We start from the raw sequence: 14,180 nt of genomic DNA on the forward strand, positions 1-14,180 counted from the left end.
TTTGCAGCTTTGCTCTGTCTGCCTGCTACTGATGGTGAGTGGCCCTCATGGGCCGGACCTCTGTCTGCCCAGCCCTGGGGACCTCTGTCTGTGGCCAGACTTTCCAAAAGACCCAGAGGGCCCTGGAGAAAGCCCTGTCTGTAGCTCAGAGGCAGGGCCACATGAGGCTCGAGCCCAGGACCCACCTGGCAGCCTCTGTGGAGAGCCCCATGCTCACAAATACAGCCCTGTCTGGGTAGCAAGGCTCTAGGGCTGGTGGCCTGTGAGGGGAAGGGTAGAGGCTCCTTCCTCCCCTCCCCAGGACTGGCCCTGCCCCTTCATGCTTTTCCTTGGTAGGGCTGAGCTCCCCCAGCCATGGGGATCAAGGAGCCCTCCCTGGAGGGGTGGACCATGGCCAAAGGAGGGGCCGAAGGTGAGCCCGCCGCCTCAGAGGGTAGTGGGAAAGTACTTACAGCAAGGAACACACCGGCCCTCCTCATGGTCAAAGTACTGGTCCAGAGTGCAGTTATAGCAGCCTAGGGCAGAAGCGCGAAGTGAGAGGTGTGTGTGTGGGGTGGGGGCTCCTCTGTGGCTCTACTGGAGATGGGGGTGGGGCGGACTGGAGAGCAGGGACTGCCTCCCTGTGGGCATTGGGGAATGGGCCCCAGCCTCTACACTGATGCGGGAGAGAAGAAGAGCCCTTGGGGGTCAACCCTTGAGAGCATCTGGGCTCCTCTGCCCCCCTCCTGTTCCCCGGGGCTACTGTCAGGCTCCCAGGCCAGAGCTGATGCTCCAGCCCAAGTAGTGAGAGCATCTGGGGCTGGTGCGCCTGTGGGTGGTGTGTGGGACAACTCTAGTTAACTTTTCTCTCCAATCAATGAATTCATAGCTGTAGAGTGGTGGGCCCAGGGTCTGGTATACAGCTGGTGCTGTATGAATGCACACTTCCCCTTCCAACCCAGGCAATTGTGCCTGTCTCTTTGTGGTCAGGCCATCACCTTCGACGTTGACGTATTTGTTACTCTGGGGGTAGAATGGGCAGAGGCAGGGCTGGTAATGCCAGGTACAGTTGGCTTCCCTCGTATACTTGTAGTTGCCATCTCCGCTGGTGAGTTTGTGGGTGTTGAAGAAGTCACAGTAGAGAGCTGAAATGCAAAGCCATCTCCCCTCAGCAGCTGGCAGAGGCCAGGACAAAGGCCAGCCTGGGAGAGCTGGCGCCCCAAACGCAAATCTGCTCCCCGGGAGCAGATTGGGTCACACCAAAGGGCTGGCAAAGGGCTGGCCTGGGAGGTGAAGGGGAAACTGAGGAAGCCCAGGTAAGGGACCTGCCCAAAGGCACACAGGGCCTGGGAAGCCTGGGAAGCCCGGGACTAGCTCGGTTCTGTTTGTTCCCTCTAAAGCAGGTGGGAGAGGGGAGAGAAGAAGGTGGCTCTCTGCCCAGGGGCTTACAGGATGGGGTAAGGAGGTAAGGGGGGCAGCTGGATGGCCCAGTGACTGCAGTGCTGGCTGTGGAGCCAGAATTCACATCTGGCCTTGGCTACCACCTCACACCCATTGGGATGAGGGACATTCGTGCTTTTTTAAGTGAAACTGGGTGGTCCAGCCACTCTGGAAGGCCATTTGGAACTGTGCCAATCTACCCTTCGACCCAGTGATATCCCTACTAGGTCTACAGCCCAAAGAGATCAAAGAAAGGACGAAAGGACCATCTGTGCAAAAACATTGATAGCAGCCCCTTTTGTGGCGGCAGGAAATTGAGGGGGGATGCATCAAATGGGGAATGGCTCAACGAGCTATGGGATGTAAAGGTGAGTGAATAAAGGGGTAGTGAAAGGGACAGTTTCAAAGAACCCCGAAATCTGTATGAACTGATATAATAGAATGGTAACAATGTTTCCAGTGCCAAGATATTGTAAAGGCAGAGAACCCTGAGATCTGTGGGAACAGACAGAGGAAATGGAGTAGAATGGTAACAGTGTATCTAGCGACCACTATTGTAAAGACAAACAACTTTGAAAGACTGAGCAACTCCACTGCACACGATGTAACCAGCTGGAGAGAGAAGGGATAGACCATCTGAGAACCCACCCGCTCTTGTTTTTTGTGGATGTGACTAACAAAGAATTTATTTGGCTTGACTGTCTACATTTGTAAAGTTTTTCCCTCCTGGCTTTCTCAAAAAACGGGATGGAAAGCATTTGGAACTCAAAATAAAATAAAATTGAATTTTGAAAAACCAAACATGTCTCAGCTGGAGTAGCTGACTGCATCTACTTCCCTTCCAGCCTCAGCTTCCTCATCTGTAAAATGGGGCTATCCATGTTGCCTCCTCTCTTTCTCCCGGCCTATGAGACCACAAGAAGCAAAGCTTGTGTGCTGAGTAAGTGGGGTTATTTGGATTATCAATTCCAGAGCAAGGACACCAGGATGGATATGTGGATGGACATTCATCATGGGGGCAATGCCCGAGTTTCTCAGCCTGGTGAGAGGGCACTTAAAGGCTTTCAACTTATTCCAGGACCAGAAGAGGCCCAGGAGAGAGTCTCTCATCCAGTCCTGGTCACCTTGCTGACAGAGCCATGTGCCCTGACCCCAGGGCACACAGAGGGTCTAAGTGACAGGGCTAGAATTCATGCCCTGCTTCTCTGCCTCTGAGAGTGCCCTCCCTCTCCTCTCCTTCACACATCACTTCTTAGGACTGAGTCTGCTCTCTTCCCATTCCGATGGACATGGGGATGCTCTGGTGGGGTCCTGAGCCCCTCTGCTCCTTCCGTATCTAGGGAGACGGGCCCTGGAGATAACCAGGAAAGCCAGACCCCAGTCTGAGCCAGTGGGGTTCTGCTGACATGGGCTGAGGGCTCTAGCACCTGCTTGGGATGAGGCAGCAGAGAAAGGACTGACGGCTCCTGGTTGGGCTTGTGAGCATCCCAGTCCACCTGACTTGAAAGGGCCCTCAGAGTCTCTGGGCCAGTCCCTGGGAGCCCTCTGGAGAGAGAGCTGCCCCCCCCCCCGGCCAAGGCAACGCTCCCCCCGGCTTTGCCATTCTCTCATTCTAGGGGCTCTCTCCCACCCAGCCTAAGCCTGCCTCCTTGCAACGGGAGCAGCGAAGACAAGACTCGAAGATCCAGACGCAGCGGGGCCCTTACGGCAGAAGTCGGGAGCCCTCCAGTCAACACAGACACCCACGTCCAAGCACGCCTTGGCATAGGCTGCCACCGCGTCACACATGCACTCGCAGTCCCCTCCGGAGTCACAGCCACAGGTATCACGCACGCAGGCGTCGTAGTAAGGCATCCGGTAGACCTGCGGGCAGGGGGAAGGGGCACTTGGGTGCTTGGTGCCAGGCAGGGGGAGGGCACTTGGGTGCCTGGTGCTGGGCAGGGGAGGGCACTCGGGTGCCTGGAAATTGGCCACCCCCTCCCCTCTGCCAGAGCCAGGCTGGGCCTTTTCTGGCCACTTCTGCCTGGGCGTCTGACTCCCCATGGGTAGTTCTGGCTCGTGCCCTGTGGTCCCAGGAGGGAAGGATGGTACCAGCCTCTTCTCTGGCTTCCCTCCCCCACTCCCCAGCCACGCACAACCTCCTTCCCCCCTCCTCCCACACACACCTTGCTGTGACAGGCAGAGAAAGTGTTGCTGTTGATGATGGCGCACTTCTTCTCGGCCCAAGCCTTGCGGTAGGGGTTCTGGAGGCAGGGATCCACCACGAAGCTGATGTCGCCGCACAGGGGATTCTCCTTCCAGGAGTTCACGAACTCCAGCTCGCTGGAGGCCACATACTTGCTGCGGGTCTCGAAGTCGTCCTTCATGTTGCCGTTGTAATTCCCGCACAAGCCGCACAAGGGGTCCTGAAGAAGGAGCCCCGGGCCGGTCAGCCGTGCCCCATGTGCGGCCCCCAGCCCCTCTCAGCCCTCCCCCCGCCCCAGGAAGGCCCCGCCCCCAGCCCCTCTCAGCCCTCCTCCGTGCCCCGCCCCAGGACAGGCCCCGCCTCCAACCCTTCTCAGCCCTCCCCTGAGTCCCGCCCCCAGCCCAGCCTCTGCCCTCCTCCTGTGCTTTTGCCCACCCCACCCCCGCCCCCAGCTGTCCCTAAATCTGAGCGGAGGGGGGCCCTGAAGGAGCTCTTGTTTTCCTTGGAGATCTCCCCCTCCTACCGTCTTGTCCCTCCCCCGCCAAAAGAAGTGAGGGGTGTCGAGCAAAAAGCGTGGGGCCCATCTGAGGCCGGTGCGCTGAGCTGCATTGAATTTCTAGACTGGGGGGGGGGTCCCAGACGAGAGAGCCCCCTCCCCTCCTCTCCGTGATGGGGCCCAGGGACAGGGGAGAGGCGGGGCGACGCAGAGCCTGAGCCTCCAGGCAGCTACCAAGGGGGCATCTGGCAGCGGGGGCTCCCCCGGGTGAAGGAGGGCCCGGGCTCACCTGGGAGTCCCGGAACACCTTGATGGAGACGCTCATGCGTTTGTTCCAGACCAGAGTCAGGCTGAACTTGCCGGGGATGAGGATGTCGAACACCAGGTGTAGAGTGTTCTTTTTCACGTGGATGCTCACCCTGGGGTTCTGCCCCGTGATGGTGTACGTGGCGTCCGACAGCAGGAGGGACAGGTCCTGCCAGGGGGTAGCTCTCCTTGAGTCCCGGCCTCAGGGGGCCCAGCCGCTAGGGCTGGGGGGGGGGGGCTGACCAAAGCCCCCGGCCCCGCCCTGGGTCCCGCCATCTCCCGCCCCTCTGGACCTCAGGGAGGGTGGCCCTGGTGGCCTAGAAGCCCAGACCTGAGACCTGGGCCTCCCACCGGGAGCCCCTGGGCAGGTGACTTTTCTGAGCCTTGGCGGGGCTGGAGTGACCAGAGGGCCACTGGAGGCCTCACAGACTGGGGCGGGGCCAAGTGGAGGAGCTAAGTGGAGGAGCTTGGGAGGGGGCTGGTGTAGGTCCCTTAGTGGTTGTAGCGGGGTCGGGGAGAGCGCCAACCAATCCGGAACCCTGAGGAAAAAGGGCAGCTCTCCTGGGGAGTGGGGGAGCTTCTGGAGACAACTGGGGGCCATGGGCCCCCCACCGCCTCTGCTCCTGGGGCTTCTGCATTCGTTGTGGGCCCCATAGTCAGGCACAAGGTCTGGCCTGTCACCCCGGGCAGTTTGGGCTCCCAGGGCCCCGGGTTCCAAAGCAATTTGTTTTCCAGGCTCAAGGTGGGAAGGTCCATCTGGGGGGGTGGGGGGCAAAGTTCAGAGCTCCAGTCCTGGGCTTGTGGCCCACGAGTTTGGGGAGAGGAGATAGTTAAACTTTGGTCACCTCCAGGGCTTGAGGGAGACAGGGAAAGAAGTGGGGGTTGTGGGAGAGAAGGGAAGGGAAAGGAGGAGGAAGGAAAAGAGAGAAGGCAGGGAGAAGAAGAGCAAAAGGAAGGGGGAGCAATGGAAGGGGAGGGAAGAGAGGAGGGCAATGGAGAAGAGAGGGAAGGGGAGAAAAGAGAGGAAGGGTTAGAAGAGGGAGGGGAGGGAGAGGGAGAGGGAAACATTGAGAGAGAGAGAGAGACAGACAGACAGACAGACAGACACAGACAGAGACAGATACAGACACAGATGCACACAGAGACAGAAAGACACATAGAGGGACACACAGAGAGATAGAGATACACACACACACACACACACACACACACACACACACACACAACAAGAAAAAGCCCAGAGGCCTGAGACCCTTCCCATCCCTGCCAGGCCCCAAACCAGCTTCTCACCCCAATAAAGAGTTTGATGGCCCGAGAGCAGGTGACCCCTGACTTTCCGCAGATGACATTTTCTGTCACAATCTTGAAGGTGGCATCAGAATTGTTGACGCTACAGCCATCCTGAGGGAGAGGAAAAGCTTGTGTGATGTGCTAGAGACCAATGGAAAGGCTCCCCTCCTGCCGGCCAGGACCCCATCAGTAACAAGTGCATGGGAGCCACAGGGCTGGGGTATATCTGGGGCAGAGCTGCCAGCCTCTGCAAGGGGGCTGGGGCACATCTGGGGCAGAGCTGCCAGCCTCTGCAGGGGGGTTGGGCACATCTGGGGCAGGGGGGCTGGGGCACATCTGGGGCAGAGCTGCCAGCCTCCTGCAGGGGTGCCCTGGCCACAGCCTCCTGCCCATCGGGGGCCGTCTCACCGTGGTCAGGACGTATTCGCAGTTGCCGTCAAACACAAAGCGTTGCCCGTCAAAGGTGGTCAGGTGGCCCTCCCCGTAGAGGGCGCAGGTGGAGGAGCACTTGTCTTTCTTGGCGCATTGCCATTTCCCCCGCATGCAGGTGCTGGTGGGAGCAGGAGACAGTGGTCAGTGGGCCTGACTCTGGAGACTTTCCTCAGGGACGGTGTCTCCTATTCTATGGAGGAGGGCCAGAGGAGGCCTTGGGAACCCTTTGGGGCTGCCCGGTGCCAGGGAGGGAGCTGGAGCCTGAGGACCCGCAGCCTGGGCCCCCAGATCCTGACCGGGGCCAGGAGTGACTTCACCCGGCGCTGGGGCAGTCTGCGGCCATCTCCTGGAGAATGGGGGACGGCCATCTAGCCAAAGGCCCTGGAGGGCGTCGTGCCGGACCCCTCTCAGGCCGGGCCCCTCTCAGGCCGGGCCCCTCGCTGGCCCTTCCCCCTCGCTGGCCCTTCCCCCTCGCTGGCCCTCCCCCTCCCTAGGCCTCTCTGAAAAACAAGGAGTATGGACCAAGTGGCTGCTCAGGCCCCTGGCAGCCCAGAGAGCCTCCAGGGTGGGAGTTCCTGCACTGGGATAGGACGCCCAGACAGCCTGGGCCAGCTTGGGGCCGGCTCCTGCCTTCCCCTCCCGGGCGGGCTCCTGCCCTCCGGGCCCAAGCAGGGGATGATGGGGCCCAGGTCCTTGGCCACCTGCGGGCTCCACCTTCAGGCCCGTTGGGCTCCAGAATGTCCTCCCCCAGGCAGCCCACATGGAAGCAGAAGGCGGGACAGACCCCCTCCCACTTCACATAGCCCACGGCGGTGGGCGTGTCTGGCTGTCATCTCTCCTGTTAGCGGATGTCCCTCTGTGGCGCCCGGGCCTTTCCCAGACAGCCATAGCCACACATACAGAGACACGCACGGGGACACGGTCACAGAGACGCCACAGAGAGACACCCACAGAGACACGGATGTTCCCAGACACACACACAGCTCTGCCCCCTCCCCCGTCACCCCCCACATAGAGACATCCAGACAGTCACACAGAGACACAGATATATATCAGACACACAGCTCTGCCCCTCCCAGGCACCCGCACCCACAATCCCCCCCCCCCCAGAGGTGCCCATTCTCCTGCAGACAAGCAGAGAGCGCTGGCCTTCCTGAGGCCCTCGCCTGTGGGAGCCTTGCCAGGTCCCAGACTCAGTGGGCGGGGGGTGGGGGTGGCGTGGGGGGAGCTTCCTTACCAGGTCTTGCACTCTGTTTGAATCTGGGCTCCTCTGCTGTAAGAAAGGCCCCCGAACTCGCAGGGGCAGTCGTCGGGGGGCACGCAGTCCCCATTCAGGTCTTCGTAGAGCCCCCCGCCACAGACACAGCCAGACTCACATTTGGTGGGTACCTGGGGAAGAAGAGCTGTGAGGGGCGTGGGAAGGGTCCTGGGGGCAGGGGGGGGCGCTGACGCTCAGCCTCACACTTGCTGCTGGGGATCGTGGGCACTGCTGTTGCCTCCTCGGTAAAGTGAGGCCGCGGGACTCGATGGGTTCAGGGTCACTCCACTGCTGGTCCCCGGGCTTCTTCAGCGTTCCTGATTCCCACCCCCCCACCTTCTCCCAGTGCCGCCCCCAGACCGGCCGCTCCTCGCCCTCCAGGGCGCCGCAGTTGCTTTTTCGGCCTTGCCCCGGCCTGGGGTGGGAGCAGTCCCCGGCCCCGGCGTCTTCCCCGCCTCCGTGGGGGCCCCAGCCAGGGTGGGGGCTCCTTGAGGGAGATGTGGCTTTGCTTTGGGGTTTGTGCTCCCAGAGCCAACGCCCTCTCTCCCAGCCGGCGGGGGCCGTCCCCGGGCGCGAGGCAGCCCCTGTTCCTGCCCTCCCCCCCAGGCAAAGACTTACACACTCAATGCCGGTGGCCAACATCTGGCAGGTGGGGGCACAGGCAGCACCGTACTTGCTGTCTGAGGACTGGGAGCACGACAGGTATTTCTTGGGAGCCTTACAGGATTCTGGAGGAGGGGGAGGAAGAGGGCTCGAATGAAGGGGAGGGAAAGAGGAAAGGAAGAGGAGGAGGAGAGGAAGGGGAAGGGAAAAAGGAGGGGGAGAGAATGGGGAAGGAGGCGGGGGAGGGGAGGGAAGGAGGAGGGGGAGAGGAAGGGAAGGAGGAGGGGGAGAGGAAGGGAAAGAGGAGGGGGAGAGGGAAGAGGGAGGAGGAGGAGGGGAGAGGGAAGAGGAGGAGGAGGGGGAGAGGAAGAGGAAGAGGAGAGGAAGGGGAAGGGAGAGGAGGGGGAGGGGGAAGGAAAGAGGAGGGGGAGAGAAAAGGAAAGAGGAGGGGGAGGGGGAGGAAAAGAGGAGGGGGAGGAGGAAGGAAAGAGGAGGGGGAGAGAAAGGGGAAGGAGGAGGGGGAGGGGGAGGTGGTGAGGGAAAGGGGAGAAAGAAGGATATGAGGAAGGAAGGGAAGGAGGAGGGAAGGAGAAGGAAGAGGGGTGAGGGAAGGGGGAGGAGGGGAGGAAGAGAGAGCTTGGATGTTGCTCCCCAGCCCAAGCTGTGGGCTGTAGGGCCGTCCAGCCCTGCAGTCCATCCCTGATTACCTGAGGGATCTTACCTGAGGGATCGGAAGGTTTGCCTGTACAGCTGAGCTTCCCATTGACACAGTAGCTGCAACAAAGGAGAAGGCAGGGGTCAGAGTGGCGGGGGGCGGGGGTACAGACTTTTGATCCCCACAGCATTTCTGAGGACACTGGAGTTTGCAGAGGGGGTTGACCTGGCCAGCCTTCGGGCTCCCCCCTGTCCAAAGCAGGAGTCAAACCAGAGCCCCTGCCTCAGGGGAGCCACCCCAAGGTGCGGAGCCGGGGGTGGGGGTGGCTTCTCTCCTGTTTCACACCACCCCTTCCCAGCAAGCCCCTCTCTCCGGCACAGCGCACATTTCCATCCAGCTCTAGGGCTGGCAAAACACTTGTGGATGGGGAGGAGAAGGGGGGATGTGTCAGCCGAGGAGCTGAGGGCCAGAGGGAAGGGCAGTGTGGGCTGGGGTGGGGTGGTCATGGAGAACCTGTGCGAGTGTGAGTGAGTATGTGTGAGTGTGTGAGTGTGAGTGCTTGTGAGTGTGAATGTGTGAATGTGTGTCCATGTGTGTGAGTGTGAGAGTTTCTGTGCGTGTGTCTGTGTGAATGTGTATATAAAAGACCTAACTTGGGCCTGGACGAGATCCAACCACGTCTCTGCCTACTCACCCCCCAGGGCTCCCTGTTTTTCCTGGGGCCTGACCCCCAGCCCATGCCTCTGGACCGGGGTGCCCTCCCTCCCCGGGGTCTCTCCGTGCTGGGGCCTGACTTTGGCCCGCCATCTCTTCAAGGCTCGGCGCAGGCAAGCGTCTCCTCGGGCCCTCAGCTGTCCCGCTTCTTTCCTCTTTGCCAGACCCTTTCTTGACCCTCCTAGACACAGATTCACTTCATCCACGCCCCTGCCTCTGAGTTTAAGGACGGTAACTTTCCCGCCCAGCCCAAGCCAGAGCTCTCGTTCTACTGCCCTGGTTCTGGCTCGATCGGCACCGGCCTAGCAAATGGGGGGCCCGCTGTCCCCTTGTGCTGGGCATAGCTTCATGCTAGAACTGTGGACAGATCACTTGCTGACCTTGTGCCTCAGTTTCCCCATCTGTAAAATGGGGAGAAGCCCTTCTCCCTGGCCTCAGATGCTCAGAGAGGCTCCCGCAGCTCTGGAGCTCACCAGGGAATTCCACGGATGATGGTGGACTGGTCGGCCAGAATAAACTTGCGGTCTTCCAGGAAGCAGGGGCACCGGGACTGGTGGACACATTCGCTCTTGTGGTCCAGGTAGGTGCCTTCGGGGCAGTTGCAGCCGTCCACCGGGATGTCGCTGGGGTGGCATTCGAGGCTGTGGTCGGACAGGGACAGGCAGGTGCGGTCGCAGGCCTGGCTCTCATAGCTGAAGGTCTGGTTTCCCGAGCAGGAGATGGCTGTGAGCACAGACCGGGAGGGGGTTACTCTGGGTGCCGTCCCAGAGCCCCTCGGGGCCACCGGCGGGCAGGCCGCCGGGTCCGTTCTGGAGCTGCCCGGGGTTTCCCTGAGCCGGGGGGCTGAGGAGGGCCCTGCCCTGGACGAGGGCCCTCGGGGCACGTACTGCAGTTGTCCACGGCGCTCCTCCAGTTGGTCAGGACGAGCCCCATGGAGGCACACATGCGGGCGTAGGAGCCCAGGGCCGCACAGATGTAGGGGAAGGTCTCCTCGTAGTTGCAGGCCTGGTAGACGCACCTCTGGGAGCAGACGGCAGAGCAGGAGGGGTCAGGGGGGCACGGGGGGAGGGTAAGGCAGAGACAGAGAGGGTGGGAAGGCTCTGCAGAGATTCGGGCGCTTTCTGGGACGGTACTGAGGGGGCAGCCCTGTTCGTGGTTGCTACCCGGCTTGTGGCTCTCCCTGGCTCTGTGGCTCCTCCCACCGGCTCTGTGGCTCCTCCCACCGGCTCTGTGGCTCCTCCCCCCGCTCTATGGCTCCTCCCCAGCTCTATGGCTCCTCCCCCAGCTCTATGGCCCCTCCCCCTGCTCTATGGCTCCTCCCTCTGATCTATGGCACTTCCCCCCGCACTATGGCTCCTCCCCCCTGTGGCTCCTCCCCCCGGCTCTATGGCTCCCATCTGGCTGGCACCGGGACCAGCCATGGTATAAAGCCCTGGGGGCCGGGCCAGCCCAGGCTCAGGGCGAGGGCTCCCGGACCTTCTCCCTCGTCCTTACTGCGCATGCATGTAGCACGTGGTGTGTATGTGCGGGCGCAGCCCGCGTGGGGCAGATCTGTTGCAGCGGGTGTGGGGGCCGCTACCTTGTAAAAGGGCGCTGGGTTGACCACAGCGTGACAAGCCTCGAACACGGTCCCTTTCTTCACCAGCACGGAGCAGTGAGACTCTGCGCACACCTCTGAGGGAGGCAGGCGGGGGAGGTCAGGCCGGATGAGGGTCCGCGTTTCCCCCCCATCCCGTGTTCCAAGGGGTGACGGGGGAAGCCACCGGGGAGGGGCTCCTGGCCTAGCAGAGGCTGCAGGCTCGAGTCGCCACGGGGCGGGACCTGGGCCAAAGGGGGCTGGGCCCCTGGGGAGTTCCAGAGGTAGGGGTTCCAGGGGAGAGCGGAGTCGGGCTGGAGGAGGCCAGGGATCCAAAGGCTCCTACCCAAGCTCTCCGGGGCCCTTTGGCAGAGGCCAGGGTGCCAGCCTGAGGCCAGAGGCAGGAGGAAGGGCCGCCAGCCCACCCTCCCTCCCAGCCCGGGTGGCCCAGAGGCTGTTCCTGTGCCCTGGCTCTGCAGGCCCAAGGGGGCCCCAGGGACGGCCTGGGCCTTGGGGGCACTCACTGTTGAGCTGGCTCATGGAGCAGGGGTCGGTCTCGCGCTCCAGCGCACTGGGGCAGTTTCCCGACCTCCAGGAGTCCACAAAGAGGGAGGCCGTGCCCTCAATGATGTTCATGCTGGTCAGGAAGTCATCTGTCGTGTCTCCGTTGTAGTTCCCGCAGAGTCCTAGGGACAAGGCAGGCGGGCCGCTGGGGGCAGCTGCCCTCTGCCCACCCGCCTCCGTCCCTCGGGGCAGCCTCCAAAGCCCGAGCTCCTCCCCCGCCGCCTGCTTGACCAGTGGCCCTCCAGTGTGTGACCCCTGCCCCAGTGGGGAGCTCACTCCTACCCTATCCCATGTGTCTGATGGCAGCTTTCCCTTCTGGAGCCCCCCTTCCCCTCCCAGCCCCCACCACAGGCTTTCCCGGGAGCCTACACCCAGGCTCTCTCCCCCAAACTGCCAAGCCTCTCCCTCGCCAGTCCTTGCTCAGCAGCCTTGAGCTGCACAACACGCCCCCCCCCCCCATGCTTTCAGAGGTCGCAGCCTCTGGGTTCTGGAGCGGCTGAGGAGACACGGTCTGGGACTAGCCTCCCTGGAGTCCGGGGCAGGCTCGGGGTGACCGACCTTATCCACTGGGGGAAAGTCTCTGGGCAGACCCTCAGGCTCCGTGCCCGCAGGGGTGCCAGAACACAGAAGAGGGGAGCGGGCGGCCCACCTCTTTGTTCACGAGGCTAAGCCTGCCCTCTCCCCAACCGGCCCCTGGGGGCTTGGGCTCCCGGCTGGGCAGGGGAAGGCCCTGCCTCTGGGGATCACCAGCCGGGTGATGGGCCTCTGGGTAAATCGAGGCAGTGCATCTCGAGGACCAACCAGAGGGTCTCTGCTGGGCTCCTGCCTGGCTCCGGCGACTAGCAGGGACTCACCTCGGGTGTTGCCTTTAAACTGGGGGCCGACTCTCACATAGACCTGGAAGACGGGCCGCAGCTGCACCACGAGCTCCAGCCCGAAGAGGGTGGCCATCTGCAGGTGGGTGGAGGTCTGCCTGAAGATTGTGATGTCACCTACAAGGCGACCGACTCAGGCCCGGCCCGGGCCCCCGCCCCCTCATCCCTTCCCTCCTTGGCAGCAGCTTGGCTGGGGGACATCTTGGGGACCAGAGCTGGATGTGCGGAGGCAGAACTGGGGGCACCATTGCCCATCATGGCAGGGTGGTGAGTGTCACCTACAGTGGCCGCCCACACCCTGGACCTCAACCTGGCAAGGGACGCTGGGGCTCCCATAGGGACTGGGGCAGGGGCGGGGCTGAGCCTACGGGGAGAGCGTCACCTGTTTGGTACGGCAGCCACTTGACATCCCCGTCATCTGTGAGGAGCTCGTCTTGAGAAATCACGATCTTGTCCTGGAGGGGGCGGGGGGGAGAAGGGGGATGAGGGGGCAAGGGAGAAGTGGGGTGAGGTGGGAGTGATGGGGGAGCGCACTGAGTGGAACTGGCCGGGCCAGGGGAGGGTGAGGCCAGAATTCCGCCCCGTCCCCCAGAAGCTTTGGATCATCAGCCGCCATCCTGCGGCCGGGGAGCGCGTCCTCCTGCTTTCTCCTGTCACCCTCCCCGTGTCTCTGGGTCTGTCCACCTCTCTCCTTCCTACATTCTTACTCTCTTTGTCTCAGTCTCTGTCTCTGCTTCTGTTTCTGTCTCTCTGTGTCTGTCTCTGCCTCCCTATTTCCACTTCTCTCTTTGTTTCAGTCTCTCTTGCTTTTTCTGTCTCTCTCTTTGTCTCTGCCTCTATCTCTGTCTCTGTCTTGTCTCTGCCTCTGTCTCTCTCTCTGTCTCTTTCTATCTCTGCTTCTATCTCTATCTGTCTCTCTGTTTGTCTCTATCTCTATCTCTCTGTCTCTTTCCCACACACTCCCTCACTCTTTTATATCCTGATCTCCTTCCCTTGACCCTAGGTGAGGGGGTTACACTCAGGCCAGGAGGGTCTCAGGCAGAAGCAGTTGTTCTCCATTGGTTCCCCACCCCAACACCAGCCCACAAGTCCTGGGGGGGTCTGGGGGGACTTTGTCGGAGCCCTCCCCTCCCACCTCAGGGCTCTCGGGCCCGGGGGAAGCCTTGATTCTGCCGCTCTCCCAGAGAGGGCCCCATGCCCCCCGGCAGCGCCAGCTCTGCTCCTGCACCCCGGCTTACCTTGGTCGACGTGTAGATGACGGCTACGAGTGCGGTTTCTGAGTGAGTGTAGCCAGACTTGTCATATACAGCCATGAGGGTCCCATTGTTGGGCAGGCTCGGGCTCTGGGGGGCAAATGAGAGACATCTGGGTGACGAGGAAGCCTGGGCCGGGCCTGCCGCCTCCTCCCATGGGAGCAGCGGCCTCCCTTCTCCCTCCGGTGTGAGGATGGGGGCCGAGGGCTGAGGGCTCCCTGGCGGGGCCCCGGGCCTACCTTGACCAGGATGTAGGTGCAGGTCCCATGGAAGCGGTACGGCCGGGAGTCAAAAGTAGTGATGAAGGACCCTCCCTCCAGGGAGCATCTGCCCGGACACGGCAGCTCCGAGCAGACCCACTGGCCTGAGGCACACTGGCTGTCAAGCACACAGGTCTGTGAGGGTCCCCGGGGCCCGGGGCCTCCGTCCGGCCTGGGACGGTCCGAGAAGCCTCCAGTGCCTAGAAGTGTGCCCCGCCCTGGGCTGTGTATGTGTGTGGGGGTCCCCAGGGGGGCAGGGATCCCCATTGCTGACTGTCTAGGCTTGTCCCAAGC

At 62.0% G+C, this 14,180-nt stretch overlaps 1 protein-coding gene across 1 annotated transcript in view; it reads right to left on the reverse strand.

Annotated features, from left to right (window-relative positions):
* Nucleotides 1-14,180, reverse strand: part of MUC6 (mucin 6, oligomeric mucus/gel-forming) — a 53,287-nt gene that overhangs the window by 11,946 nt on the left and 27,161 nt on the right. Inside the window, exons 12-29 of the mRNA XM_031943588.1 lie at nt 13,866-14,004; nt 13,612-13,716; nt 12,756-12,828; nt 12,353-12,490; nt 11,459-11,620; nt 10,938-11,032; nt 10,246-10,378; nt 9,832-10,081; nt 8,711-8,763; nt 8,005-8,114; nt 7,366-7,517; nt 6,105-6,246; nt 5,697-5,807; nt 4,390-4,575; nt 3,585-3,824; nt 3,126-3,282; nt 978-1,124; nt 453-515 (exon numbers count right to left, since the gene is read on the reverse strand). Of these exons, the coding sequence (XP_031799448.1) occupies nt 453-515; nt 978-1,124; nt 3,126-3,282; nt 3,585-3,824; nt 4,390-4,575; nt 5,697-5,807; nt 6,105-6,246; nt 7,366-7,517; nt 8,005-8,114; nt 8,711-8,763; nt 9,832-10,081; nt 10,246-10,378; nt 10,938-11,032; nt 11,459-11,620; nt 12,353-12,490; nt 12,756-12,828; nt 13,612-13,716; nt 13,866-14,004 (2,456 nt within the window). The remainder of the gene's footprint in view (nt 1-452; nt 516-977; nt 1,125-3,125; nt 3,283-3,584; nt 3,825-4,389; nt 4,576-5,696; nt 5,808-6,104; nt 6,247-7,365; nt 7,518-8,004; nt 8,115-8,710; nt 8,764-9,831; nt 10,082-10,245; nt 10,379-10,937; nt 11,033-11,458; nt 11,621-12,352; nt 12,491-12,755; nt 12,829-13,611; nt 13,717-13,865; nt 14,005-14,180) is intronic.

This window comes from Sarcophilus harrisii, chromosome 6 (genome assembly GCF_902635505.1).
Source record: "Sarcophilus harrisii chromosome 6, mSarHar1.11, whole genome shotgun sequence".
NCBI classification, from domain to species: domain Eukaryota; kingdom Metazoa; phylum Chordata; class Mammalia; order Dasyuromorphia; family Dasyuridae; genus Sarcophilus; species Sarcophilus harrisii.